This window comes from Macrosteles quadrilineatus, unplaced genomic scaffold, assembly GCF_028750875.1.
Source record: "Macrosteles quadrilineatus isolate MER2022 unplaced genomic scaffold, UCM_ALF_1.0 Scaffold_8__2_contigs__length_117827958, whole genome shotgun sequence".
Lineage (NCBI taxonomy): Eukaryota > Metazoa > Arthropoda > Insecta > Hemiptera > Cicadellidae > Macrosteles > Macrosteles quadrilineatus.
This window is the reverse complement of record NW_026542601.1, coordinates 112,349,144-112,373,454: the sequence shown is the minus strand read 5'-3', so window position 1 is coordinate 112,373,454 and position 24,311 is coordinate 112,349,144. Positions and strand designations below refer to the sequence as shown.

Sequence of the window (24,311 nt, the reverse complement as noted above, 5' to 3'; positions counted from 1 at the left end):
GTGCTATTCCTTTCAGTATGTAAGATGAATAAACATTTGGTAATAAACCTTAAAAATACGAAAAGTCCCAATCAAAAATAGTGTATATAGGAATTAGGAAAATAGTAATTCGTAAGTGATAAATATAATTAACGAGACGAAAGAAACACCCTGTTAAGAGTAGACACCAGCTAGTTAGCTTAAGTTTGGAGCAAGTGGGTGGAAGGTTAGCAGCGTCAACACTGCATACAAATTGTTCACTGATGTCTTGGACCTTTAGCATTACCATTAACAAGATTTCCATCGTCTTGCAGCTTTTGCGTGTAAAAACGTGACCCACCTGCAGATGTTATCTTTGTTACAGTTTCAAAGTGAAAATTAGTGTGCAGTAATTATATTTTGTAAGTTTTAAAGCAGTTGACACGTCCTAAAAATGTTAAAACCATGGTTAAGGCAATCGTATGTCAAAAAAATGGTTTTAAGTTTTGTTCTAGTTTGTTGTAACGTGATTTTTAATGGGCTTAAGTTATTAGTGAGAATAATGAGGTAATTTAAAACTCTACAAGGATAGTTAGCCATCTATAATTGATTTTAGATACCGCAGTGGACCTATTTAATTGGATTTGAACCATCTTAGGTTCAGTAGATCAAATGTATAGGTAATACCCTTTTTAATATACCAACTTATAAAGGAAGTAAATGTCAATCTGTTTTATGTTGTGTAGGAGACCGATCAATATTCTCTTCTAAAAGCTCCAACTCGAATATGTACTCAACAATTGTGAGTAGCACCATTGTGTGATGAATAGTGTGATAAATAATTGTGATAAGTGATAAATAATAACTGCATTGACATGTAAACGCAAGGGTATACATTACATTCAAGGGGTGTAGTCCGAGAGGAACTCATGGAAGTGAATAAGCAAGCCTAAGTCATTCTTAGCTAGATATGTGGACCATCTTTGTGCTCAATTTTAGCGGTATCGGTTTAGTATTTTAGTCATGACAGCTGCTAAGACAGACAGACACCACCTCAATTGTATAATCGTATAGATGGAAAGATAGAAAATTTAGTTTAATGTATCGACTTAAAAAGCTCTATGGACATAGGGTCATATTTGGACGGTGTTGGAACTTTAAATATTCGTAAATGATGTAACTTCAAAATAGCTGTATTTGGTTAAATACTTGTAAATTTGGTTAAACATTTACTTATAGAGTCACACAAATATTTAATATTAGAGAATATTAGCCTTATAAATAAATTATCTTGTAAAACATACACCATTTGGTAAAAGGTATGGAGGTGGCGATAAAATGTTTAACAGCCGTTGACCCTGTTAGCATTTCTGTTAGTGCCTTAATGAACAGATTTAATAGTGCCACGGCAGCAGGTCCATTACACAAGGTGTTACCAATAAAAGTGGGGTTGTAAACTCTATGAAATTTAAGAATCAATAAACACAGGTCACAATAACACACATCAAGGTTACAAGGGGCCACAGAACTCTCTGGAACATTTTATATAACATTGTTCTAGACAAATGCTTTTTCACAAAATAAACATGACTGTGACTAGTTTTCCGTCTATCGGTCTGTGTGTGTCTTTGATAAAATAACTTATAAACTCAAGTAGTTTTTTTATGATATAAACTTGAATTTATTATAAATGTGTACCTTAATAGGCGGAAAAAGTGTTTAAAATGTTGTTGCTGTAACTAAACCAATTTAAAAACTGCTGTTATTTAAAAATTGTATTATAAAATGCCTTGAAAGCTATTATAGCTACAAAACATGTTTAATATATGTAAAAATTACGCAGATAAAAGAGAAATTCAACTACACATTATTTACCACAATCATATAATAAATAACCAAGTAGTAATAGTTTGTGTATATTGTAGTAACTTCCGTAATACCACAAAGCATACAAAACATTGTTTTACAACAAATGGGAGTTGCTACCCTTTATTAATCAGCTGTTTTCTGCATCAGTTGACGCTAAACAGCCGTTTATTAGTGAATGATCCATGCATATCACAATATTCCTCATGCGTATGGTTGAAGAATAAAAAATGAAGTACACATATTAAATACCTCATTTTAAATTGAAACCGTGAACAAAGCAAAAATGTTTCAAAATTATTTAGCTTCTTGTTTACTTCGTAGACAAATGCCAGGGAACAACTAGTTATCCTACTTTATTTGGCTTACAGATGTTTATACAGTAATGTGTTTGTATCTATTTTCTGAACTAATATGCGTCATTTTGTCCACTTATATATTTTTAACAAATTAGTTATATTTAAAACCAACTTTCAACTATTCTTTTGATAAACTCAATGCCTATCTGTTTTAAGGCCATTTTATAGAGTTCACTGTGATTTGTTTAATGCGTTGATATCATTACTGCGTCACTAATTAATTATACCAACCCCTGGAAATAGCCCCATAAAAGCTATAGGACAACCAATATAAATTTTACTGGATCACATTGAGTATGTCTTGATAATAATGCCATGACATTATAAAATCTTTGTTTATAACGAGGTGCTCTCCCTTAATGTTATACGCTGCCTACTGACCGTTGTAGAGAAGAATTGCTTCACCTAATCTTAAAACAATGTTTAATATTGTGAAAAACCATTATCAAAAGACTATAAGGGTCTTTAACAGAAGAGGGTCACCACTATTTCAATGGCTTAATGGTTTTGTAATTTTTGAGCTTTGTGATTATTTCTGTTCAGTAAATGAAAAAAAACCGTCAATTGAAAAAAATAATAGGTTGCTAACCTGTCGTCAATGAATCCAAATTTGTCGTGAATGGCTTGTTTCGGGGTTAAACCCTATTTTCGAATATTTTTCTCGTCCATTGTCAATCATAATCTTCTTGCACTTTCCGTTGTTAAAATTACTTCACATGCAAACACACAAAGAAACATGTAGATTCAAAAAATATAAAAACGAGCGAGGCCGGCCTATGACAAAATCAGACTGCCCCAATACTAGTCATCCGACAAATTAGGATTGATTGACGACAGGTTAGTAATCTATTATTTTTGTCATTCGGCGGTTTTTTATTATTTACAAAAAACAAAAAATAATCACAAAAACTCAAAAATCACAAAACTATTATACCATTTAAACAGCGTTTTAAATGAAAATAGGCGTTGTTTTACGATTAGGTGAAGCAATTCTTCTTTACGACTGTCAGCAGGCAGCGTATAACATTAAGGGAGAGCACCTCGTTATAAACAAATATTTTATAATGTCATGGCATTATTATAAACTAACCTAAACCAACCAACCAATTAACATAACCTTACCTAAACTGTGGGTTTTACACAGTTTAAATAGTGGCGGTTTTCTTCTGAAAAAGACCCGACTGTAAAATCAATATGCTATCGTGGTATACTAAGTATGATCCACAATTTGCATTGTTTTTTTTAATGTTCCTGTAGTTTCTAAATAATATAGAATAAGGAAATGCACGAATGTGTGCAAGGAAATGTTGTATTTGTCATGAGCTTGTGTGGACAAGGAGAACGTATTGATGGTTTTCGCTTCTCCTAAATGAGCAAACGAAAGTTTCAATGAGGTTATAACAAATATGTCAAACAATTGATCAAAACTAAATTTAATAAATACATACATGAGAATAATATAGGAAGTGGTGATCCGGGTCCCTTCATTCTACCCGTACGTTTCCTTGTAGAAACTGTAAACCACGAACACAGAGTAGATCTGTATCACTGAAAAAAATAAAATGTTATACAAAACTTTTAAACGGTTTCACACATATAAAGAATTGAAAGTCATAGTTAACGTATATAAAATAATCTGTTGAGCCAAATATTATTTTGGAAATTTAACTAAAGAATTTTATAAAAACAGAAAAGTAAAATAGATTAGTTGAAAAGTAACCTATTAGGTGAAAAAATAGACTGAACTGTCATGTAAATAATTCGTTGACTTTAAGCTTTTCATTGTTAATAAAGTATTTTATTTCTCTGTTTTAACATTTAAAAAGTAACCTTGACTAAATCCTAAATATCAACATTTATGTGTATTTCAAAATCAGGCAAACATTACGTTTTATTTTAAGGTGTATAACCCATAAAAGTTTAGTAACATAATTTTATTGTTATACTTTACTTACGAAAAACTATTGATGCGACCAAGATCACATATAATGCGTCCACCAAAGTAAGACCCAATGATATGATGTTGAACAGGAGTGTGATGATGTTGACAGCAATGAAAAACGATTCACACCATACGAATGAGTGGACAGACCGCTTATGGTTCTGAAAAAGGTCAAACTCTTTTAGTTTCAAAACGAGTTTAGTTTCTACTTTGGAACTTAAATTATCCGATAAATGTCCATAGTAGCAGAGACTAATACCAAAGTGGTTTTTGACTTCAGATAAAAAATTTACTCTTGTGCAGCAAAAAACAAATTTCTACTGAACCTAAAAAAACTGAATTCAGCACTTAAAATAATATTCATTATTGACATGTTTTACTACGAACAAGGTACGTATAAATAAGTGACAAGTATTGCTTTTTTTTAATAATCAGTATAGTACAAAATAAACAAAAGGTAAATTAATTTTTGAATAAGTAGTTAAAAACTAAAAATGTATCAATAAATTTCTAAAATAACACTGTAGTAAATTTAGTATTATTATCTTACTGATCACTAGTTATGTTTGTATGAAAAACAGTTGAATAGTGCATCAAGCGTATAGCCTCTAACATCGTATAGGTATAAATTAATCGGGAGTCTTTTGTATGAAATATAGTTCATATTACCAATTATTGAACTTCAGGCAGAACAAATTCCAGAAAAATATAAGATATTTATAAAATGTTTGTATCTTGGTTGTCGCCTGTTCGAAAATAATAAAATCAAGCAGAACCAGTAACAAACGAGCTTGCAAATTTGCTTATTTAATTTATATTTTGCAAAATGTTTTATGCCTTAAGGATGTATAAATATGATCAAATGTCAGTCAGTTTGTTTAAGTCTTGAAACAATCCATCAAAATGTGCGCACTGGTCTGTTATTTACAGTCATGGAATTTTTCAGTATACTTTGGTAAGTTATGACGATAATAATTGAATATAAATACAAATGTGTTTGGGTTATTATCTCGAAATAAAGATTAAACACAGACATAAAAGAGTTTTTATATGTTGTACTTACCGCATAAACACCATACAATAGGACGATGGCAATTCCCATTTGAATTGCACTAGTTAAAATTATTAACCAAGAACCGTTTGCTGTTTCTGAAAATACAAATTAAGATAATATATTGGAGGTTCAACGTAAAATTTGGAAACTTGGTGTGTTTTAAACTATGTTGAACACTAATAAATGAATATTCGGAAGTAGTAAGCAATTCATTCAATTTACGAAAATTGATACTTCAAAATTAGATCCATGTTATAATAACCTACTAATGTAATTTAACAAGGTTTTAATGATCACATAAATTTTAAGAAAAGTGTTACACACATCTAGTCCTACATATATATATTTCGAAAACATAGTATAGAACAGACTACACACTACATTGACTACATTAAACTATACATTAAAGAATAGGATAGATGCATATGATATTAAACACTTGTTTAGGATCTATAAAAGATTACCTTAATACCATTAACACACATCAGCACTACACAAGATACTCACACAATGTTGGAATATATGTCCCTCATCTGTGTCAATCGTTTCTTACTAAAAACAGTTTTTATGTTGCTCAGATTCTCTATCGAAATTTAATTTAAAAATTCAACATGCAACAGGTTCTTAACCGCAATTGTTTATCCTGAATTCATAAATTAAAAAGTCAGAGCTCGTCTTACAGCAGACAATCAGAAAAGGTCAAGACTTTGATCAGACCTAACTACACTTGACTTTGACTAAACAATCCTTGACCCATCGGCCCCTTGCCCTCAAAATGTCTCCTGTCTTTGATTAAACGTCTTTGAACAACCTGGCCTACGCACATGCACCTGCCCATGTAGTGTAGGTATATCCCCCAAGCACGGCAAAGTTGATCCTACAAATTGTGTACTAGTTATAATCTCGTGTTCTGTTTTATTTCTCATCATGTAATGTAAATTTGGATAAATAATCGTATTTCATTAATTTTACTTCATATTTTAGGTTATCTACTTTTTTGATCGAACGTTAACTGCATATAACTGCTCTCTCTAATAGTTCTATTGTTTTACGAGTAAAGACAAGAAGAAAGTAACCATTAAGTAAGTATTAAGTAACCACCTTTTTCGATTATATTCTAGCTCTCACAGCCTAATATAATTTTAAGTATAATCCGGTTTATTTACTTTATCAAAACGCAATATAAAATACTCTTCTCTACGGTATTTTTGAAATCTAATCACTATTCTGCGTTTAATAACTATGAATATCAATAGCTGTAGTTATTGCTAGGAAAAATATTGAACATATAATTAAAAGAAGAAAAATAACAATTAATTTGGTTTGAAAACAAATGCTCTCAATCTTTTGATAATTTACAGGCACACCATTTTCGTAGACCCAATTCAAAGAATTTTATCACATTATTGACTTGTAAATCAAAGTTATAATCTTAAATTGCAGTTCAAAATAAATGTGTTATTGGTATATACGAGTTATTGGAGAAGAGAGGTTGCTAGCTAGGTCATTCTATTGTTATTCACTAGTTTCAACAAAATTGGCTTAGCTTTTATCCCTACGAGACTCATTTCTCATATTGCTAGTATATTAAGAGATATAGGATCCATCTAAAATATAAATTTATATGATTTGGGCCTACCTAATACAATAGTTATACTTACCATTAATTGTGCTCGCCTGCCCACCGAATCTTACAGTAATGTTTGTAGCTAAAGCTACCATAAAGTAGACCTAGAGAGGACATCAAATTATCAAGTTATTTTTCTTATATGTTTTTGAGCAATTTTATACGCAAATAAGATTTGAAAAACAACATTATTAGCTAATGTAGACAGCTGGTCCATACAGATGGGATGTCTACTTCAGTCTAAAATAGTCAATGCTAATAAGAGTCTTCATAAACACTCGATTTTATAGGAATCAAAGTAAATCCATGGATAAGGAACTGTTTTATACACTATTGCACCTTAATCTGTCAATACTTTCTCTTGGGAGGACTTAAAATCTAAGGATTTCAGAGGAGATAATGTATTCAATGGAACTGAACATACTAAACATAGTAGTTGCAAGATTGGGATTATTTTAAAATTGAATCGTTATAGTGTTTAACGTCATTGTAGTATGTATGTGTTGTCAATCCCTGTTACTTTTGTAAGGGGTTTTTATTTGTCATAAAACTAACATTTAACATTTAAAATGATCAAGTGGCCTTTGTTTTAATGCAACAGTGAATATGAGAATTGTAGTTTTACCGTCATGAAAAGATTGCCATTGATACGATTAGGGCCTTCTAGAAAGAAATTTGACAACAATTAAAATATGAGTTGGAAAAGCACGGTACATAACATTACTTTTCCATGATGTGTAAATGGCAACTTTCCAGCCTATCAATACGGTTGGAAAAGTACCTGTTTCTGTGTAGTATGATGTGAAACTTATTACAATTGTAATCCTTATTTACATGCCTTAAGACAGTTCAACTATTTTACTTTTTAGATTTGTTTCAAAATTAAGAATTAAGGGTTTGTTATTAAATTGTATTGTTTACCTCATACAGCCATCCAATTATGATTGTTCCTGTCCGAAGTGAGGCACAGAAACAACAGTTGTTCAAAGTAGTTACCATTTTAATATTATTTCCTGCAAAATAATTTACTAGTAAGAGCTGTCCATTAAAACTCATACGTCCATTATAAGTCAAAAGGTTTGCTGATGTACTTGCCTGTGAATTATAACATTGAATATCACAATCATAAAAAAAGCTAAGTGAGAACTTTTTTATTGGTGAAAAACTTGTTAGAAAACCCACTATTAAATGGTATACAACTAATTTCACATTAAATAGTTGATTTGTCTTACCTTATTAATCGATTAGGTATACGGCTACTGTATAATTTACAATTATAAATGGTTTACCCAACACAAATGGGATTAATACTACATTGGATAACATTAATAATATCCCTATCCAATTTTAATATCAGTAATCTGGGCACAAAAACCCCTAACGAAAATTGATAACAGTATTACATTTCTAGGCTATACAATTCTACAATATCTGAGCTATTCAGGCTACCTTTTTCACTGACCTGTTTGGATTACTTAGGTTGTGTTAGGAACTAATATACAGGGTGTTTTTAAAAGAATGCCGAGATTTTAAATGGTAATTGATTAAATACTATTCGAGGTAACTAAACGTTTTATACGTCAAATTGAAGCTAAAATAACTAAGTTTTGTTTCCTGTGTAGCAAGGGAGGAAACTTTGACCTTGGTATGCGTAAAACAGGTACGGGCCGCTATTGTGACTCATACGCCTGATGCCAGTCGCCAGTACGACATTTACGGCGCAACAGAAGGCAAAGATTGTAATCTGTAGTTCGCAGAGTTTATATCCATTGCTAAATTTAACTAAATTTTAATCTACTTGATGATAAAGAAAGTTGAAGCTGGCTTGATGAGTTTCGTGGCACCGAAGTGTTTTGAAAAGACATTCACCTGGCCGGCTAAAAACAAGCGATGACATAGTCAAAGAAATCCGACAATTCAATAAAATATAGTCTTTGTGCCGAAAAAGATTCAGTTAAGACATCAGCTAAACCTGCCAAACGCCCTACGCGTACAGACTTTGCCAATTTTACGCTCATATAAGATAAAATTTGAATTTTAATCAATCATTCCGAATTGTATGAAAGAATGAGAAAAAAACTTTATTCTTTGCCTTAAATTTGACGTTTAAATCGTTTAATTATGTATCTTGAATAGTTAACGAACAACGACCGTTTGAAATCCTGGCATTCTTTTAAAAACACCCTGTATTTGGTTTTTACCCCCTAATTAACACTATTCTCTACCCTCAACACATTAACACATATTTAAACACAAAGGTTGTGTAAAACAATACGGGATTTTATAACCCCCCCCCCCTTTCAAAACTGTAAAATGTATACCCAGACGAGAAACCTATTCTTTGTTAAAAGTACGTCACTTTATAGCAAATAAAACATGAAATTCATAAAAGAAAGGTTTAACGTGTTTCAAGGACAAGCAAATATAATCCTAGTATATTCTAATAAACGTAATATTCTAGGAATATATTCAACAGCTGGTGTGTTTAGCAATATTACTCACACAGACTCGACACACCTGTCACTGCAGTATCTTTCGAACAACTGGCGCTATCTGTGGTGATTCAGTCTCTCAAACAAGTCTAGGAGAGGCATGGGCGTCAGATAACATTTAGTACTCAACCTGGCTTTCCCAACGTGCAAAAGCAAAACTCATCTCCTCACATGTGGATAAATCAATGTAGTAGCACGGTATACTTGATGGCAGATTACATCTTTAAAATATGTAGAAAACCTTTAACAATCCGTAGTAGTGATTATTATATCATTGCGATCACTATTATATTATAGTGATTATTATATAATGCGTGAAAATAAAGGAGTTTCTTAAGGAGTTATTAAGTTACCAGCTGAAGAGATTGCTAGTAGTATGGTTTATTCCCAGTTTTAGGCCTTTTTATGACACAAGTTGCAAACAACGGCCAAAAATTGTGTTTAAACTAGGCATAAAACATACTCAGATCCAGGCCTAACATTAAAGATGAGGTCTAGATCATCTAAGAACCCTAGTTCTTAGCTTACCATTAATAGTCATGACATTAATTCTATTTTTGACAAGCATCGAGAGACAAAATATCAGTCGACTTTATGTTATTATGAATCATTTAGTACGGTAATTCACTAGTTATACCAGGCCTAAGAGGGATATTAAAATTTAAACTCAACTCCAAATCTTATGTTTAACCCAGTAGATTAAACATAATAAGCCCTAACCCTAATATAGGGTTATATTTAAGCCCTTGATGAGAAGCTACCAACACCTTTTTATCCATGCAAATAACTCAACGTTTTTTAAATGAAACTTTTGTACTTTTTTTTGTTTAAATGTCCGTGTAAAAAATCTTTCAAAGAGAAATATTTTTTTTACATTTTATAATGTCTTTTCGTCCATCGTGCTTCACCATAGTAATTTTTTCCTCAAAACTATTTTAGAAACATATTTTTGTCAATACAAATTTCTTTATAAAGCTTAGTACCGTGTAACGTAACACGAAAGGCCAATTCGTTGTGACATTTTTTATTGAATCACGTGCAGTTGAGCGACTCGTGTCACGGACAACATAAATTGTTTGAAACGATCGTTACGTGATGATTTCATTGGTTCCACCTGTTCACCATGATTGATAACTATCGATGGAGATTATTTCAGTCAGGGACGTTTTGGACAGTGAAGAACAACTGTAATAAATATTTGAAAACGGTCAATTTAAGTGAATTATTATGTAAGAGTGGTAGGTAGGTTATTTCCTCTTTCAATTTTTGGTAATAGTACATATGTGATAAATATGTAAATTGGTGATTGTGAATCGTCAAATTGGAATCTTATATCTATTATATTTTAGATTGAAATGTTTAAATGTTATTTTTTCTAAGATTGGTTATAATAATTAACGTAGAGTTTTTAGTTAGTTATTTGCTTAACTAACTGCTTTATAGCTGTTTTTGGGACTGAAAAAGTTAACTGAGTTAAGTGACAAGATATGACGAATTTTTTACTTTAGTTGTGTAGCCGTTGTGTATACAGAGTTTTTTTCTCTAAAATATTTCACCAAGATGTGTGACATCTTCAGGAAGAATTTAATAGTGTTTTGTTATAATATATACACTAATATTGTATGCGGCACAACGTATGTTCATGTTAATGCATTTTCGTGAAGATATGTTGGGGGATGAAAACTTTCAGGCGTGCGCCTTTAATGAACTTAAATTAACATTTTTTTCCAAACTTTCAGAATTTTTCAGGATATAAAAAGAGTGACATAAATGTGACACATAGATAGACACATCACATAGACATAGGGTGAAAACCCTTAACTCCTGTTTATTGCTTGAAAATAGTGCATTGTGGCTCTAGAGCGGGAATGAATAATTTCCAATTCCCATTAATAGTTATTTAGACAGGTTTTAGAACAACATCATAATAATTGATCAGATGTATCCAAATGAATGTTTACTTGTTTTCTAATAAACCATAAACTAAGCATAATTTATACTAACACTTTTTTCTTAAACAAGTAGCACCCTTGTTAACCAAATCGGGTTATCCGAAGCCCAGGTTAACCGAAGTGGTTTCATAAAATAATACAGTGCTTTAAAATACTTTAGTAACTTTATTGTAAATTTTAAGGTATTAAACCCATTAAAACAACCCATTATAACATTTTTGTGGCTGAAATAAAACACTAAATTATACTAAAATTGTCTAAAATTCAATTTGTTCTACACACCGTGGTAGTACATAGGCAATTTTTTGCATATTATGGCTTAACCAAAAAAATAGGTTATCCGAAAGAGCTCTCCCTCCTTATTTAGGTTAATTGGGGTTTACCGTATTGGAGTGTAGTATGATTAAGTCTTCGGTAGATTTGTCAAAAGATGGCTTAGCTTTACGACGATTAGTTCACTGTTCTTTCTCTGTAGTTTGTGTCCACCTGATTACAAATAAAGAAATTGCTAATAGACAAAATGTTTATATTTTATTACAAGAAATATTGATAATTCTTTTTTAAGCTATGGACAAACTTAAATGGTCTGTAAACCTAATGGAAACATTGGCCATTTTACGATCGGTTACAGTTGAGGAAGATATTATCTACGTTAAATGGGAAAAATCATATTTAGAGTATATTTAATACCGAGCAAAAAAACTATGTACGTAAATTTGACAAAAAAACAGAAACAAAACGTTGATTTCGTGACCAATAGAGTAGTAGTCACTGGTAGTACAGTGTAGCCTACCCACTGTATCGTGTGTTTGGTTAGCCTATTGCATTGCATTATTATTTATCATTATTATCATGCCTTTGTTATATCTTTACATATTCTTTTAGAGCAATGGTTTTGGAATAGTCCAGATTCAACGTAAGGCATTTTCCATCCGTATTTTGGTCATTTATAAACTGTTCTATGTAATATTAACAGCATAAGTAAATGAATAGCTAGATGGATCTAGATATAACAAAATACCATACTAGTCATAAAAAGGCTTGTAAAGAATTTTTTTTATTTTTAACTCTGGTAAAAACTTTGGTTGACCTTTGAATTACGTACTTTACTGGTAATCTACCGGTAGATAAGGAATATTGGTATTTCCTATGTTGCACAACCGTCTACTTATCTAATCTAAACCACTTACTTCTAAACCATTACTCATGTTCAGCTGCATAGACACCTGTTATAGTTAGTAGGTTACAAACTAAATCCTATATTTTAATAAGTTATTCTAAAGATTCATTTTGTTAACAAACATTTGGAATTGATAAAGCGATGGAATAATCTAGCCTATACCAATTAAAACCTTTCTTTTATTTCTTTTACCTGAACCATCGCAACCAATAATGTTAAATTTTTTGTTTTGATGTTTAATTTTTTTTATTAGTAGTGATTTCTCATTATTATTTCTAATAAGGTTCAAGGAAATACCTTATAATATAGTAAGGTTTGGAGTCAAGGAATTAACAAGGCGTATTTTGAATACAAGACGTGTTTTAATCATAAATAAAACACAACTTTTATTATATACAAAACAAGCTGCTATGATAAAAGACTAAACAAATCGATTGTGTATACAACTATAAGTTGATTACTACAGTTATAAATGTTATTATTGTTATTTTCAGAAAATATTTCATCCGAACATAAAAGAATATAAACATATATACTAGAATTGTTTCTTAAAGGTGTGTATTAGACACTGAGGGTGTACTGATGTGTGATTTTAAATACTGATAACGATTTTAACCAATAAAATTACTATTGAGGTGGCTTAAATGTCGTGTTCATTTAAAATCGGCTTATAAAAATATACAAAAACATTATTCCAGGAGAGACAGACCTTTTACAGAGGTGGACAATTATAATCCAACTAAAACTTTATTGACACTCTGTTTCAGTGTGGAAAGGAAAACGTTTGATTCATTAGGTTTCAATAAGTTGTGGATTTTATATTGTAAGCAGTAATTGTATAAGTTTGATGATTAATATTCAACCAAAGATCTCCGGAAAATTGTTCATAGTATACAACAACGATAAGGTCACAGTTGAGTTTCACATATGATCTTCCATTTCCTTGTAGAAGCTGTAGACTACGACAACGAGATATATTTGTATAACTGAAATCAAATTTGAACAACAATTTATACTACATATTAAAACTACTACACAATACAATTTATACGTATACTTAAGCAGTTAGCATAGTCAAAAGGAATAATTCAGCCAGAACATTCTGTTTACATTCAAGGTAAGCTATAAAGGTTTGAAATAAAATTCAAATGATTAAACAAAAGATGCTGTAAACAAAATAGACAGTTCGTTATTTATTAAATTTCTAGAGTACCAGCTGTTATATATAAATATATATATGGTTTACCATTGTTAGGTTAACATCTTTTTAGTTAATTTTTTACTGCTTCGGGAATTATTCAACAAAATCGTTAAAACCGAATAGCCTTATACACCGAAAGTACCCCAAAGATATTTTTCATAAATCCACAAACAAAATTTTAATACCAAATGCTTAATCAAAAGGCTTAATATTTCAAAATGAGTTTATTTGGAAAACAATATTGGTAGCCAACATGGATAATTAATTACGATTGTTCGAGAAACTGTGTCCTGAAAATCGTTATCTTTGTCCAAAGCATGATTTTTTTTTAGATTTATAAACGTTAAAATTTTGGGAATCCTTCACGCAACATGCTAAATCAAACACCCGATACAATTTCAAAGCCTTATAACATTTCCCTTTACATTTTCCTAAATGTTGAGTTACTTTTAGGATGAAAAATATACGATCGATATGTATGCCTATGATGCTATCTATTAAAAAAGTATTAAAGTATCGATACTGAATGAAAGGAATATTTTGTTATTAATACTCACGCCACATGATAATACTAAAGCTGATCACCATAGCAACGTTACTAAAGGCTGCGTAGATGAGCAGAACAATCACCATGATAATATTAATGGCAATCAACGCCGCTTGTAGAAAGACGTAAAAGTATACAGTTTTTCTGTGGTGCTGCAAATATTTCAGATGTATTAAAATAATATTTAAACACTTTACCCAGGTAAAAAATTGGGGTTGTTTTAAACTTCTATGTACTTCATATTTAACTTTACGTTTTCTTGTAAAATAATTTCATACGTCTGATTGGAGTCTAAAATAAATATAAGGACATTTATATAGTGCAATAAATGCAAATATATATAAATATAAATAAATAAATATACATATACACATATATATATATATATATATATATACATATATATATATATATATACATTTTTGTGTTTTGGGTATGCTACTCCTGGGGAGGGCATACCGGTAGTGGGGTATAGCTGACGATCTTAGTGCAACATTGGTAACGATTGGTAAGCGCTTTTCATGTAAGTATCTACAAGTCTACATTGTCGGTTACTGTCGGTCGTGTATCACAAACTGAGTGGCACAAATGTGGCTCTACCACGGACGTAGATATTTCGTCACCACTCACAATTTAATTAAACAATTATGGATCCGCATCTCCCATTTCAAAGTATTTTTTTGCCATTAAAATTCGAGTTTCTTTGTGTTAGGAGACAGTTGTGTTAGGAACCATTCACGAACAAATTCGATCCATATTCAAATGATCATGAAGGATATTGTGAACACTTCCATGAGCTAAATGTACCTTAAATGCAATTTCATCGATTGTTAATTTCCGATTTTCACGCACAACTGTTCGTACTCGTTCTATGTTTACGCCATTGACTGCTGTTGAAGGACGTCCACTACGAGGGTCATCATCAATGTTTTCACGGCTTTAACGACCGTTTGTGCCACTCATAAACTTGATTTTTCTTCGTCGCCTCTTCAACTATAAGCTTAAATAAATAATTTAAGGGTCTCACTAGAAGGCTTTTCTTTAAGTAAAACACATTCACATACTGTTAAGAAAATGACATTTTTCAATGCTGGTACACGACCGACAGTAACTGACAACATAGACTTGCAGGCACACGAAAAGTGCCAATGCTGCACTTGCACTACGGCCCGTCAGCTATACATCCACTACGAACCGATATGCCCTCCACAGGAGTCGTACCAACTACTCAAGGTGAATGTCCCACTGGCGATCTCGCTAAATGTCAGAAATTTATTCCAAGAATTTGTTTACTGTTATATGTAAAACGTGTATTTTTCAAGAGTCCGCATTTGGTGGCACTATTTATATGAGCAGCAGAACTAACGAAAACAGGTATTGAGTAACAAATGACAAAATGACAAATAAATAACTAAAACAATTCTTACCGTATACACGCCATAAAGTAGTCCTACGGCCACCAATACTTGCAAGCACGCATAGATAATGCTGGACCAGGAACCATCGGCGGTTGCTGAAAAGTTAGAATGAGTAAAATAATAACAAATATTTAGTAAAATTACATAACTAATTCTTACATTAGTTCTAACTAATTGTTAACTTAGTTATTAACTCGACATTATTGTAAATATAGGCCTAATCATTTATTACACGTTTTGCCTTCATATTGTACAAAATGACACGTTGATATTGCCAGAAATATAAAGTAATTTACAAACCTAAACGAAGGTTTAGGTGCATAACGACAAAACTGTTATAAAAGCATTAATTATATGTTTTTTTTTAATAATATAAAATCATTTCAAGAGCTATAAAGTTTACGCAAATGGCTGTAATAAAATGTCATAAACTATTTGTTGTCCAACCGAAGAATTATAGCTCATTATGTCATCAACTCTTGCAGATTATATTGTCGATATCAAGAATAGTTGACGCCTCACAACCCATACATTTAAACGTTATGAGTCATGTTGATAAAAGTCAAGTAGTGGTACTTATTTCAAATATATCAATAAAATTACTTACAATCTAGTTCACTTTGTTGTCCTGTAGACCTCGTTGTAATGTTGGCAGCTACGTTTAAAATTCCAAACACCTAAAAACTTTTACATGTAAGTTTTACGACAAAAATAATATTCATAAGTAGCCTAATTAAACAAAAATTAAAATCATAGTATGCCCTGCCAGCTGACATGTCTTACTTTAATGTAGTACTTAAAGTACTAGAGATGAGCCAAACCCCAGATTTTTTGCTGGTTTAAAAATTCTATCGGAACACAAAGAAGGCTATCTGTAATATCTTGGCTTACGCCTTGTAAATTTAATTAATCAGCTGACTTTTAAAATAAGTTTGTTTATAATTTTTGTTCTTTGTTGTTTTTCTGATGCTGAGCTTAATACAATGTTTTTTTTTTATGTTCCTGAGTTTTTATATTTTATTAGTGATTTTACACTATCTAAAGATATTTCATACATCTCGTTCTAGTAATGAATTAAAATGCCTCTAAAGATATGATCATGGTTTTGCAAAGTGAGTAGTTAATGGAACAAACAAATTTGTGAAATAAAAACGTCACTCCTTTTTCATACCAAACACACCAGGTTAGGTTAGGTTAGGTTGAAACAAAACATTTCAGACTAAAATAAATCATGTAATGTACCAATCACCTAACCTAACCTAAAATAATCTAGTGTGGTGTATAATAGAAAACCCCTGCTGTGGTTAGGGTAACAGGAGGGTACGAAAAAACCCTACAAGAATTCAAAACCTAACTGATTATTACCACAAACCAAAATGAAGTTAAAAAAATTTATAAATAAAAAACTTTTTAAAACAAAACGTTTTTAAACGCACTAAAAAGTATAAAATAATTTATAAATATGTGGAGAGTATAAATGCTTTTAAGATTTAAAACGAAAAACGTGGGGTGCATGCAATAGATAATTTGCAATTACCGAATTACCTTCACCTATTGAACTAATGTATTATTATCAGTTGCATGCACCCCACGTTTTTCGTTTTAAATCTTAAAGTAATTTATACTCTCCACATAATTATAAATTATTTTATACTTTTTAGTGCGTTTAAAAATGTTTTGTTTTTAAGGATTTTTTTATTTATAAATTATTTTATACTTTTTAGTTTTTAATGTGTGTGGATGTTAAATATATTTCAAGCATCTATATCAGACTAGCAGAGTACCCGTCCTTCGTTCGGGGTTGGCATATAAGTATAAAATGCTTATTGCAATTATGGGTGAGGACATGGTTTAAGAAAGTTTGGTTCTTTTGTTCTACTACCACTGCCCCTGAACCATAGAAAAAAGTAAAGGTCTCATTATGTACCACAGCTTTTTGTTGCTAGTTGATTCAAATTAGCTGTTGTCATAAATGTAAAAAAAAAAAAAAAAAACAATAGTGCTGCACCCTGTAGGTAAACCTTAAAACCTCTTAATGCTTTTTAATATCATCATAGAACTAACTTGTGCAGTTGAAACAGCTGAAAATTTTTTTTAATTCCTTTTGGATATATTTTGATCAAACTTGAAAAATTTATTTATTCTATTCTAAGCTAATAGTATTTTCCTAAAATCACACTTCGTAACCCTCCCTATAGCAGCATAACCTAGATACTCGTTAAACCTAATGTTATTGAATTAGATTTAATTAAAAATAGGCTGCAGGTGTGCTGTGGCGAGGGTATTATAGAATTGTAATTGATGTAGAAAGAAGACTTTGTGGTAGTACATGATTAACTCTAAGTTATATAAGATACTAAAAAATCAATCCCGTCGGTCCCAATTAGTAGTGTCGGTCGCTTAAAAATTTGACTGGCGGTACTGCAACCAGCGCTACTATTCGTATTCGCTAGTAGCTATACCCGTGCCTTACAACAGGGTCAGTATGCAAAAGAGTTAATGCTGGTTCTTTGAAAATTTAAAATGGTTTCATTCCCTACCATTTATTTTAGAAACGAAATTGAACTGTATTAGGCTACTTAACTTGATAATAGGTCCAGTACTTTTTTGTTAACTCATACTGTGAATACTTATTTAGGCTAACTAGGATACGAAACCAATTATATATTTTAAGGTATAATAAAAGAATCTGTTTAATGGTTTGGACTGTAAACGAAAAGCTATCACAATAGCTCCAAACCTGTCAATAGTGTATTCTAAAATATTTTAGGGAAATGACAATCAGGCAAATGGAAATTCGCTTAGTCTATAGGTTTGCTGCAGCAGGAATATTAAATTGCCGATTGCACAAAAATAAATCTAAAACGTAATTCTCATAAAACTCAGAAAAAAGGCTTAGGTTGATACGGCAATGATTGTAGAATCTTAATTATTTCCTATATCCATGAATAATTTATTTTAACAATGAAATATTCACTGTAAAATATTATTACAGCATATCACAAATATTATAAAAGACATAGTATAATTGATTATAAACATAAACAAATGATGTAGCTGAAAGAATCCTATTATAATGAAATAACATTAACATATGGTTTGACAGCTCCATTTAAGTTGTTAAATAATGTTTACATTTAGGCTAGTGACATCATTATTTTAAATATTATCCTTACCCTCTCTGTTCTAATATTCATGCAGTATTTAAATGAGTTTTTGAACCAGCTGTGTGGAATTGTGAAATAAAAATTCAAATGACTGCTTTTTCTGCTTGTTTACATTTTTAAACTATGTAGGTTTGTTCTTTGTTACCATGGATACCATCAATCAATATTTACTTTTAAATCTCTCACCTTAAATTTTTGAAAGCCCACGGGGCAGAGCCCTAGGACAATATCAAAGCAGGAATAGTTCTATATGTATCCTCGGAGCTGTAGCTTCATTTGTGTGCAATTTGGGCCCAGTCTGTTCAGTAGTTTTTGAGATTGTCTCATACAAACACACACACAGACACCACCTCTTCTTTATAATAGTATAGAAGATAGATTAACACAGAGGCATGTGGAAAATCTAAGGCTTATTTGAGTTTCTTTTCATATAATTATGTATTACATTGAATGTATGGCCTACCTACTAACTATAAATATATCAATCTATTTAATTTATTGTTTACTTTATAGAATACTAAATAAATAACAATAGACATTATTAACAAACACCATTATACATGTAATCAGATTGATTATCTTTATTTTGAAAATTTTTCTTGGGAATTTCTTGGGAGCATAACATGTACCTCTTAATCTCTGCTCTTCAAACCGTCAAATTAAGGTATTCACAGCTGACTTAAATTAATTGATATATTTACATTCTTTCAAAATGTAAACATGAAAAATTTGGAAGCCCATGGGGCGTAGCCCAAGAGAAATATGAAAATTAAAATGATATAATATTGCATTGTCATCCATTTGTGAGCTATGTTTCACATTTCAAGTCTCTAGCTCACCAGAAACTTCGTTTAAAGTTGATATCAAAATTTGTAGGAAAGTGAGCTAATAAAAACAAGCCCATTGAGCGTAGCCCAAGGGAAATATGAAGATCAAATGATATAATATTGCATTGCCATCCATTTGTGAGCTATGTTTCAAGTTTCAAGTCTCTAGCTCATCGGGGAGTATCAAAATTTGCAAGAAAGCGAGTTAATAAAAACAAGCCCATGGTGCGTAGCCCAAGGGAAATATGAAAATCAAATGATATAATATTGCATTGTCTTCAATTTGTGAGCTATTTTTCAAGTTTCAAGTCTCTAGCTCATCGGGAAGTTAGTATAAAATTGATTGCAAAATTTGTACCGGACAAGAAAGCTAGCTAATAAAAACGTTTTAATAAGAAGAAAAATATACATAGTCTTTTAAAATCGAAAATTAATTCACTCGTTTTAATTGGTTAATAGGTGCAGAAATTTCATCCATTGTTATAGTCAGACTTTCACCCATGAATCTCAATAACAGTACGTAATGTATGGTTAGGCAAGTAATCATTGACACCAAGTTGTGTTGTCCAATTGATTGTGTATTTTATCGAAACAATAAAAAGTGCATCGGCAAATGCTTAGGTCATAAGCTATTAAACAATTATGTACTAACCTGTATAAAAACAATTGCTCATGGGAAATTATTCCTTTTGTTTGTAATTGTTATTTACGACAAACTTAGTGTCAATTGCAATAAGTAATGTGTAAAAAGGGCTAGAAGCTAGGGTCCTAGATTGTGAAGGTGGGAAATAGAAAAAGTGCCAATTGCGCAAAACAGCAGTTATGTTATGTGTATTTGGTTATGTGATGTAACATGCTGATATATATTACGTAGAGTTATATGATGCATATAATGTACAATATTACGGTTGTTACGAATTTATCAAATGATTTCGTTAGCTTAATGATGCAATCATGAGTACATAATTTAGATATTTAAGATGTTCGTAGTAATATGTTGACAAAAGAAAGTTGTCTGTGGAAAAAAACCTCGTACGTAATTCAGTGGTATTTTAGTATTAATTTTTTTTTAGTAACATTAGTACTAAGAGAAAAATGATCAACAACTATAATGGATATTTATACACAAAAAGCTTTACGTAAATTTAGTTGTGTAAGATATTTCATAAATATTTAAAAATATTACCGTATGAAACCATCCTATGATCAGAGTCCCTGTCCGTACTGAGAAGCAGAAACAGCAGTTCGACGTTGTTACCATTTTAGAATATGATTACTGTAACATTAGAAAACATAGTTTATTACAGATGTATCAATGAACCCCAAAAACCTCATACAACAACAACACAAACATATCAATGAGCTCTGTGAAAATTTAAGCAACATAAAAAATATTGTCAACAGTTTTTCACTGATAAACGTTATACAGTAACCGAAAAAATTGGTTATACATATAACTGTTGGACCACCTTCTACGTATAATTAGGTTAACAGTAATGATCTTGTACAAAATCCACACACTGAACTAATTGAATATTCTTAATAAAAGGTATTGGAAATGCTAAGCTAATTTTATATTTAGTTCCAAATGGAAAACGAACTAATCTTTTTGATTATATTTACATTACTTTTAGTCTTCCACTTATCAGAAGTGCTGTATAAGTATTTTGGGTAGAATGAGTTATAATCTGAGTTCTAAAAAATTAGACTAAAAAATTTGATTAGGGCTAAGACTTTGTGCAGTTTTAAAAACTGTGTAATTCAACCTCTGGTGTTGGTGAAATTAATTGGACACCCTCATTTTTAATATTATATACAAGACCCATGGAGCTCTTAAATTTGGTAACTTTGTCAATCAAACGGGAAACTTAGAATCAATCAAACTTGAAGGAAAGTTACTGGAATTTACGAGTATGAAACTACAAACTCAGGGTTGAGTCAAGGTAAACAAACCATTAGTTACTAAAATAAGTAATTTGCCGTCTAAATCGGTATTTCATAGGCTAGTAAGATAGCAGTTTCCTAACTAAAATAGGTCATTATGCAACAGACAATGTATTTGCGGAAAATATTTACAAAACAAAACGCTAGAAATACAAAGCGTTGGTTCCATAGAAGAAGCTTCAAAAGGCTTTGCTGCAGTAATATTTATAAAACATAATGACAAAAAGTGAAAATATAATCCATACAACCAATGCATAGGGGTCTAGTATTAAAAATCTATTCTTTTAACAGTAAATTTCAACTTAACAGCACACATTTCTATTACTTACTTTATACTGATATGTTTATCAACTGAATACACTAACAACAGAAGAAATTTTAATACATTTTAGTTCGACACCATACGGGTTCCCCGGGTTACCGTAATAGCTTTTTACGCAAAGATCGCGTAATCTTTATGACATAGAAATTTAAGATTCAAGCTTTGGCGAGTGCTTTAAAAACTATGACGAGTGTCGTTAAGACTATTTACCCGAGATGCTTACTCTATTTTATCTACATAAACACAGTTTTACTAACAATCAGTACTCATAACTTAAAAAAGAGGTTATATTTTACTTTATAACCTCTCGTTGCCACTGATAGTGATGCTCATACGTCCGGTAAACACTAATTTTCGGGACTAATAACGTAATATACTATGTTAAGCCACAAAAATAATGTAAATATTACCATTTCATTTAAAAAAGTATAACCGGCTGTTCTCTTAATTATCTGTGCACTTTCTAAAGTATTCATGTGTTCATATGAAAACAGTTTCTTCCATAAGTATAACATGGGAACTTTATAGGCCACTGGGGCAGAGCCCTGATGGCATTTCATGAAAACGCTTTTTATTGCAAATCTAGAGGTTTATTGGAACCTCAATGCCAACTCCTTAGTTTTTGGGACTTGTAGTTTTTCAGACATAGTAATCTTTGATTCTGTGAGAGATATTTGACTTTTATAAGTGAATATATATAACATTATACATTTATAACATTTGAACATACATTCCTAATTGCAATTTAAAATAACAGAAAAGGTCTACCTCATGTATTTTACAAAATAGCAGCCTACTTAACAGACTTACGTGAATTACTTATTTATACCTACTTGGTTGAAGAATTAAATCCCTAGTATCACGTCTTTCACTCACTACGTTCCTGCTAACACTGAAAGTAAGTGTCAGCTGAGCATTATCAGGCACTAGCACTCATCAGCCGGTGTCATTATCTTTGAAAGCTATAATTGCGACACTGTTGACTTTCTGATATGAACGTCAAAGCTAGCCATAGCTAGTTGTAGGTGAATCGTGGTGTTAGAGTTTGATTGATTGCACTGAATATATAATAGGTAATTGGTTTACCTAATATTATGTATTTTCTACTAATAACATTTACCTGAATGTATAATATAAAACGAATGTCAAGTCTAGAATTGCAACCAATAAGGAAATATTTAAATGTAAACTAGTAAGAGCCAAACTCATTCGTTAAGTAATGAATAATTCAAACTGAATAGCCTAAAATTACAAGGAATGTCAACTTATCTTTGTTCAACAGTTCAAGTTCGTAATTTTAAACCGTCATTTTGTCTAGGATAAACAACATTTGATCAGATATGTGGCACTCTCTTCATAGATTTTGTTGCGTCCTACCTCTATTATAGGACCCTAGGCTCTATCTAGGGTTCGTTTAACATATTTTTCTAGGACTAGAGGGTTGCAGCATTATCACTTGGATAAAATCTATTGGTGATTGGTGGGAATTTCACCCGTGACATCAGAGACGGAAGGACCACACTTTACCACTAGACCAGCCCACTTTTCTCGTGTTAACAGAAACTATTCCCTCATTTTCAGATCAACTTCCGACTCCTTGTGGACCTTCCACAGAAAGATATAAAAACTATTGCCATGTTAAAGTAAATTTTAGTACTTATGAGTTAAGCTTGATTCCATTGTATTCAGTGGTTCAAAAAAAAATCCATGCAATGCTTGCGTATAAAAGTAAATTGTATGTAATATGTAGCAAGTTAAACTAAAATAGTATTGTCCAATGTGTTTTCATGATTGCATTTGTTATAGCGTAATTGATGGTTAGATCAATACATTGTCCAAATTTCAAATATAATAATCGCTGTCAAACTAATTATTATTATTGACTTTCTTTATAGCTTGAAGATAGGGATCTCTGGTTGTGAAATACTATTATTTCACAAGCTTAATATTTGTACAGTGTAATAAAGTACAAGCTATAAACGTTTCTTAGTACAATACAGTTAATCTCATACACACTTTTCTGAATTAACATTATAAACATGTCAAACAGTACGGTTATAAAACAACAAACAAAAAAAAAGTTAAATATGGTGTTGCAGTTAATGTTTTATTTCAGACAACTATATCTTCGTCCTCAGAACTTTCAATTGACGAGTTTCGTAGTTGAAACCTTCGTATCTCTTGAGTGTATTTGCAAAATATCACTGAAGCGAACACGAAAACAACTGTAAATAAGACAAATAAGGAATAGTAAAATTCAAAATAAGTCATTCATGATTTTTTGGGAAGTACCCCTCATAATCCAAAACTATATCTCTGTTCTCATAAATGTTGTAGATTTACTACCTACGTTTTTCTTACTCAATTTGGTAATAAAAAACTGGAGTTAATAAAATGGTAATTTTCAAAAACTGATAAGCATACCTGTTAGGAGTAATGTCTACCTTTTAACGTG

At 31.2% G+C, this 24,311-nt stretch overlaps 2 protein-coding genes across 5 annotated transcripts; both read right to left on the bottom strand.

Moving 5' to 3' along the window:
• Positions 1-3,600: 3,600 nt before the first annotated feature.
• LOC129001856 (uncharacterized) lies at positions 3,601-9,340 on the bottom strand. Of its 2 annotated transcripts, none has more exons than XM_054429312.1 (6): positions 9,309-9,340; positions 7,728-7,819; positions 6,841-6,910; positions 5,189-5,274; positions 4,139-4,286; positions 3,601-3,731 (listed from the first exon to the last, which is right to left on the bottom strand). In XM_054429312.1, exons 2-6 carry the CDS (start codon positions 7,803-7,805, stop codon positions 3,673-3,675), a joined length of 441 nt encoding a protein of 146 aa, XP_054285287.1. In that variant the 5' UTR covers positions 7,806-7,819; positions 9,309-9,340; the 3' UTR covers positions 3,601-3,672. The 2 variants fall into 2 exon arrangements, with proteins under 2 accessions (XP_054285287.1, XP_054285288.1); XM_054429313.1 differs by lacking the exon at positions 9,309-9,340 and adding an exon at positions 8,269-8,307.
• Positions 9,341-12,772: 3,432 nt separating this feature from the next.
• On the bottom strand, positions 12,773-22,798 carry LOC129001440 (uncharacterized). 3 transcript variants are annotated; one of them, XM_054428708.1, is made up of 6 exons: positions 22,690-22,798; positions 20,777-20,866; positions 16,204-16,273; positions 15,606-15,691; positions 14,189-14,330; positions 12,773-13,416 (listed from the first exon to the last, which is right to left on the bottom strand). In XM_054428708.1, exons 2-6 carry the CDS (start codon positions 20,849-20,851, stop codon positions 13,352-13,354), a joined length of 438 nt encoding a protein of 145 aa, XP_054284683.1. In that variant the 5' UTR covers positions 20,852-20,866; positions 22,690-22,798; the 3' UTR covers positions 12,773-13,351. The 3 variants fall into 3 exon arrangements, with proteins under 3 accessions (XP_054284683.1, XP_054284684.1, XP_054284685.1); XM_054428709.1 differs by having other exon boundaries at positions 22,686-22,730; XM_054428710.1 differs by having other exon boundaries at positions 22,667-22,694.
• Between the last annotated feature and the right edge of the window lie 1,513 nt (positions 22,799-24,311).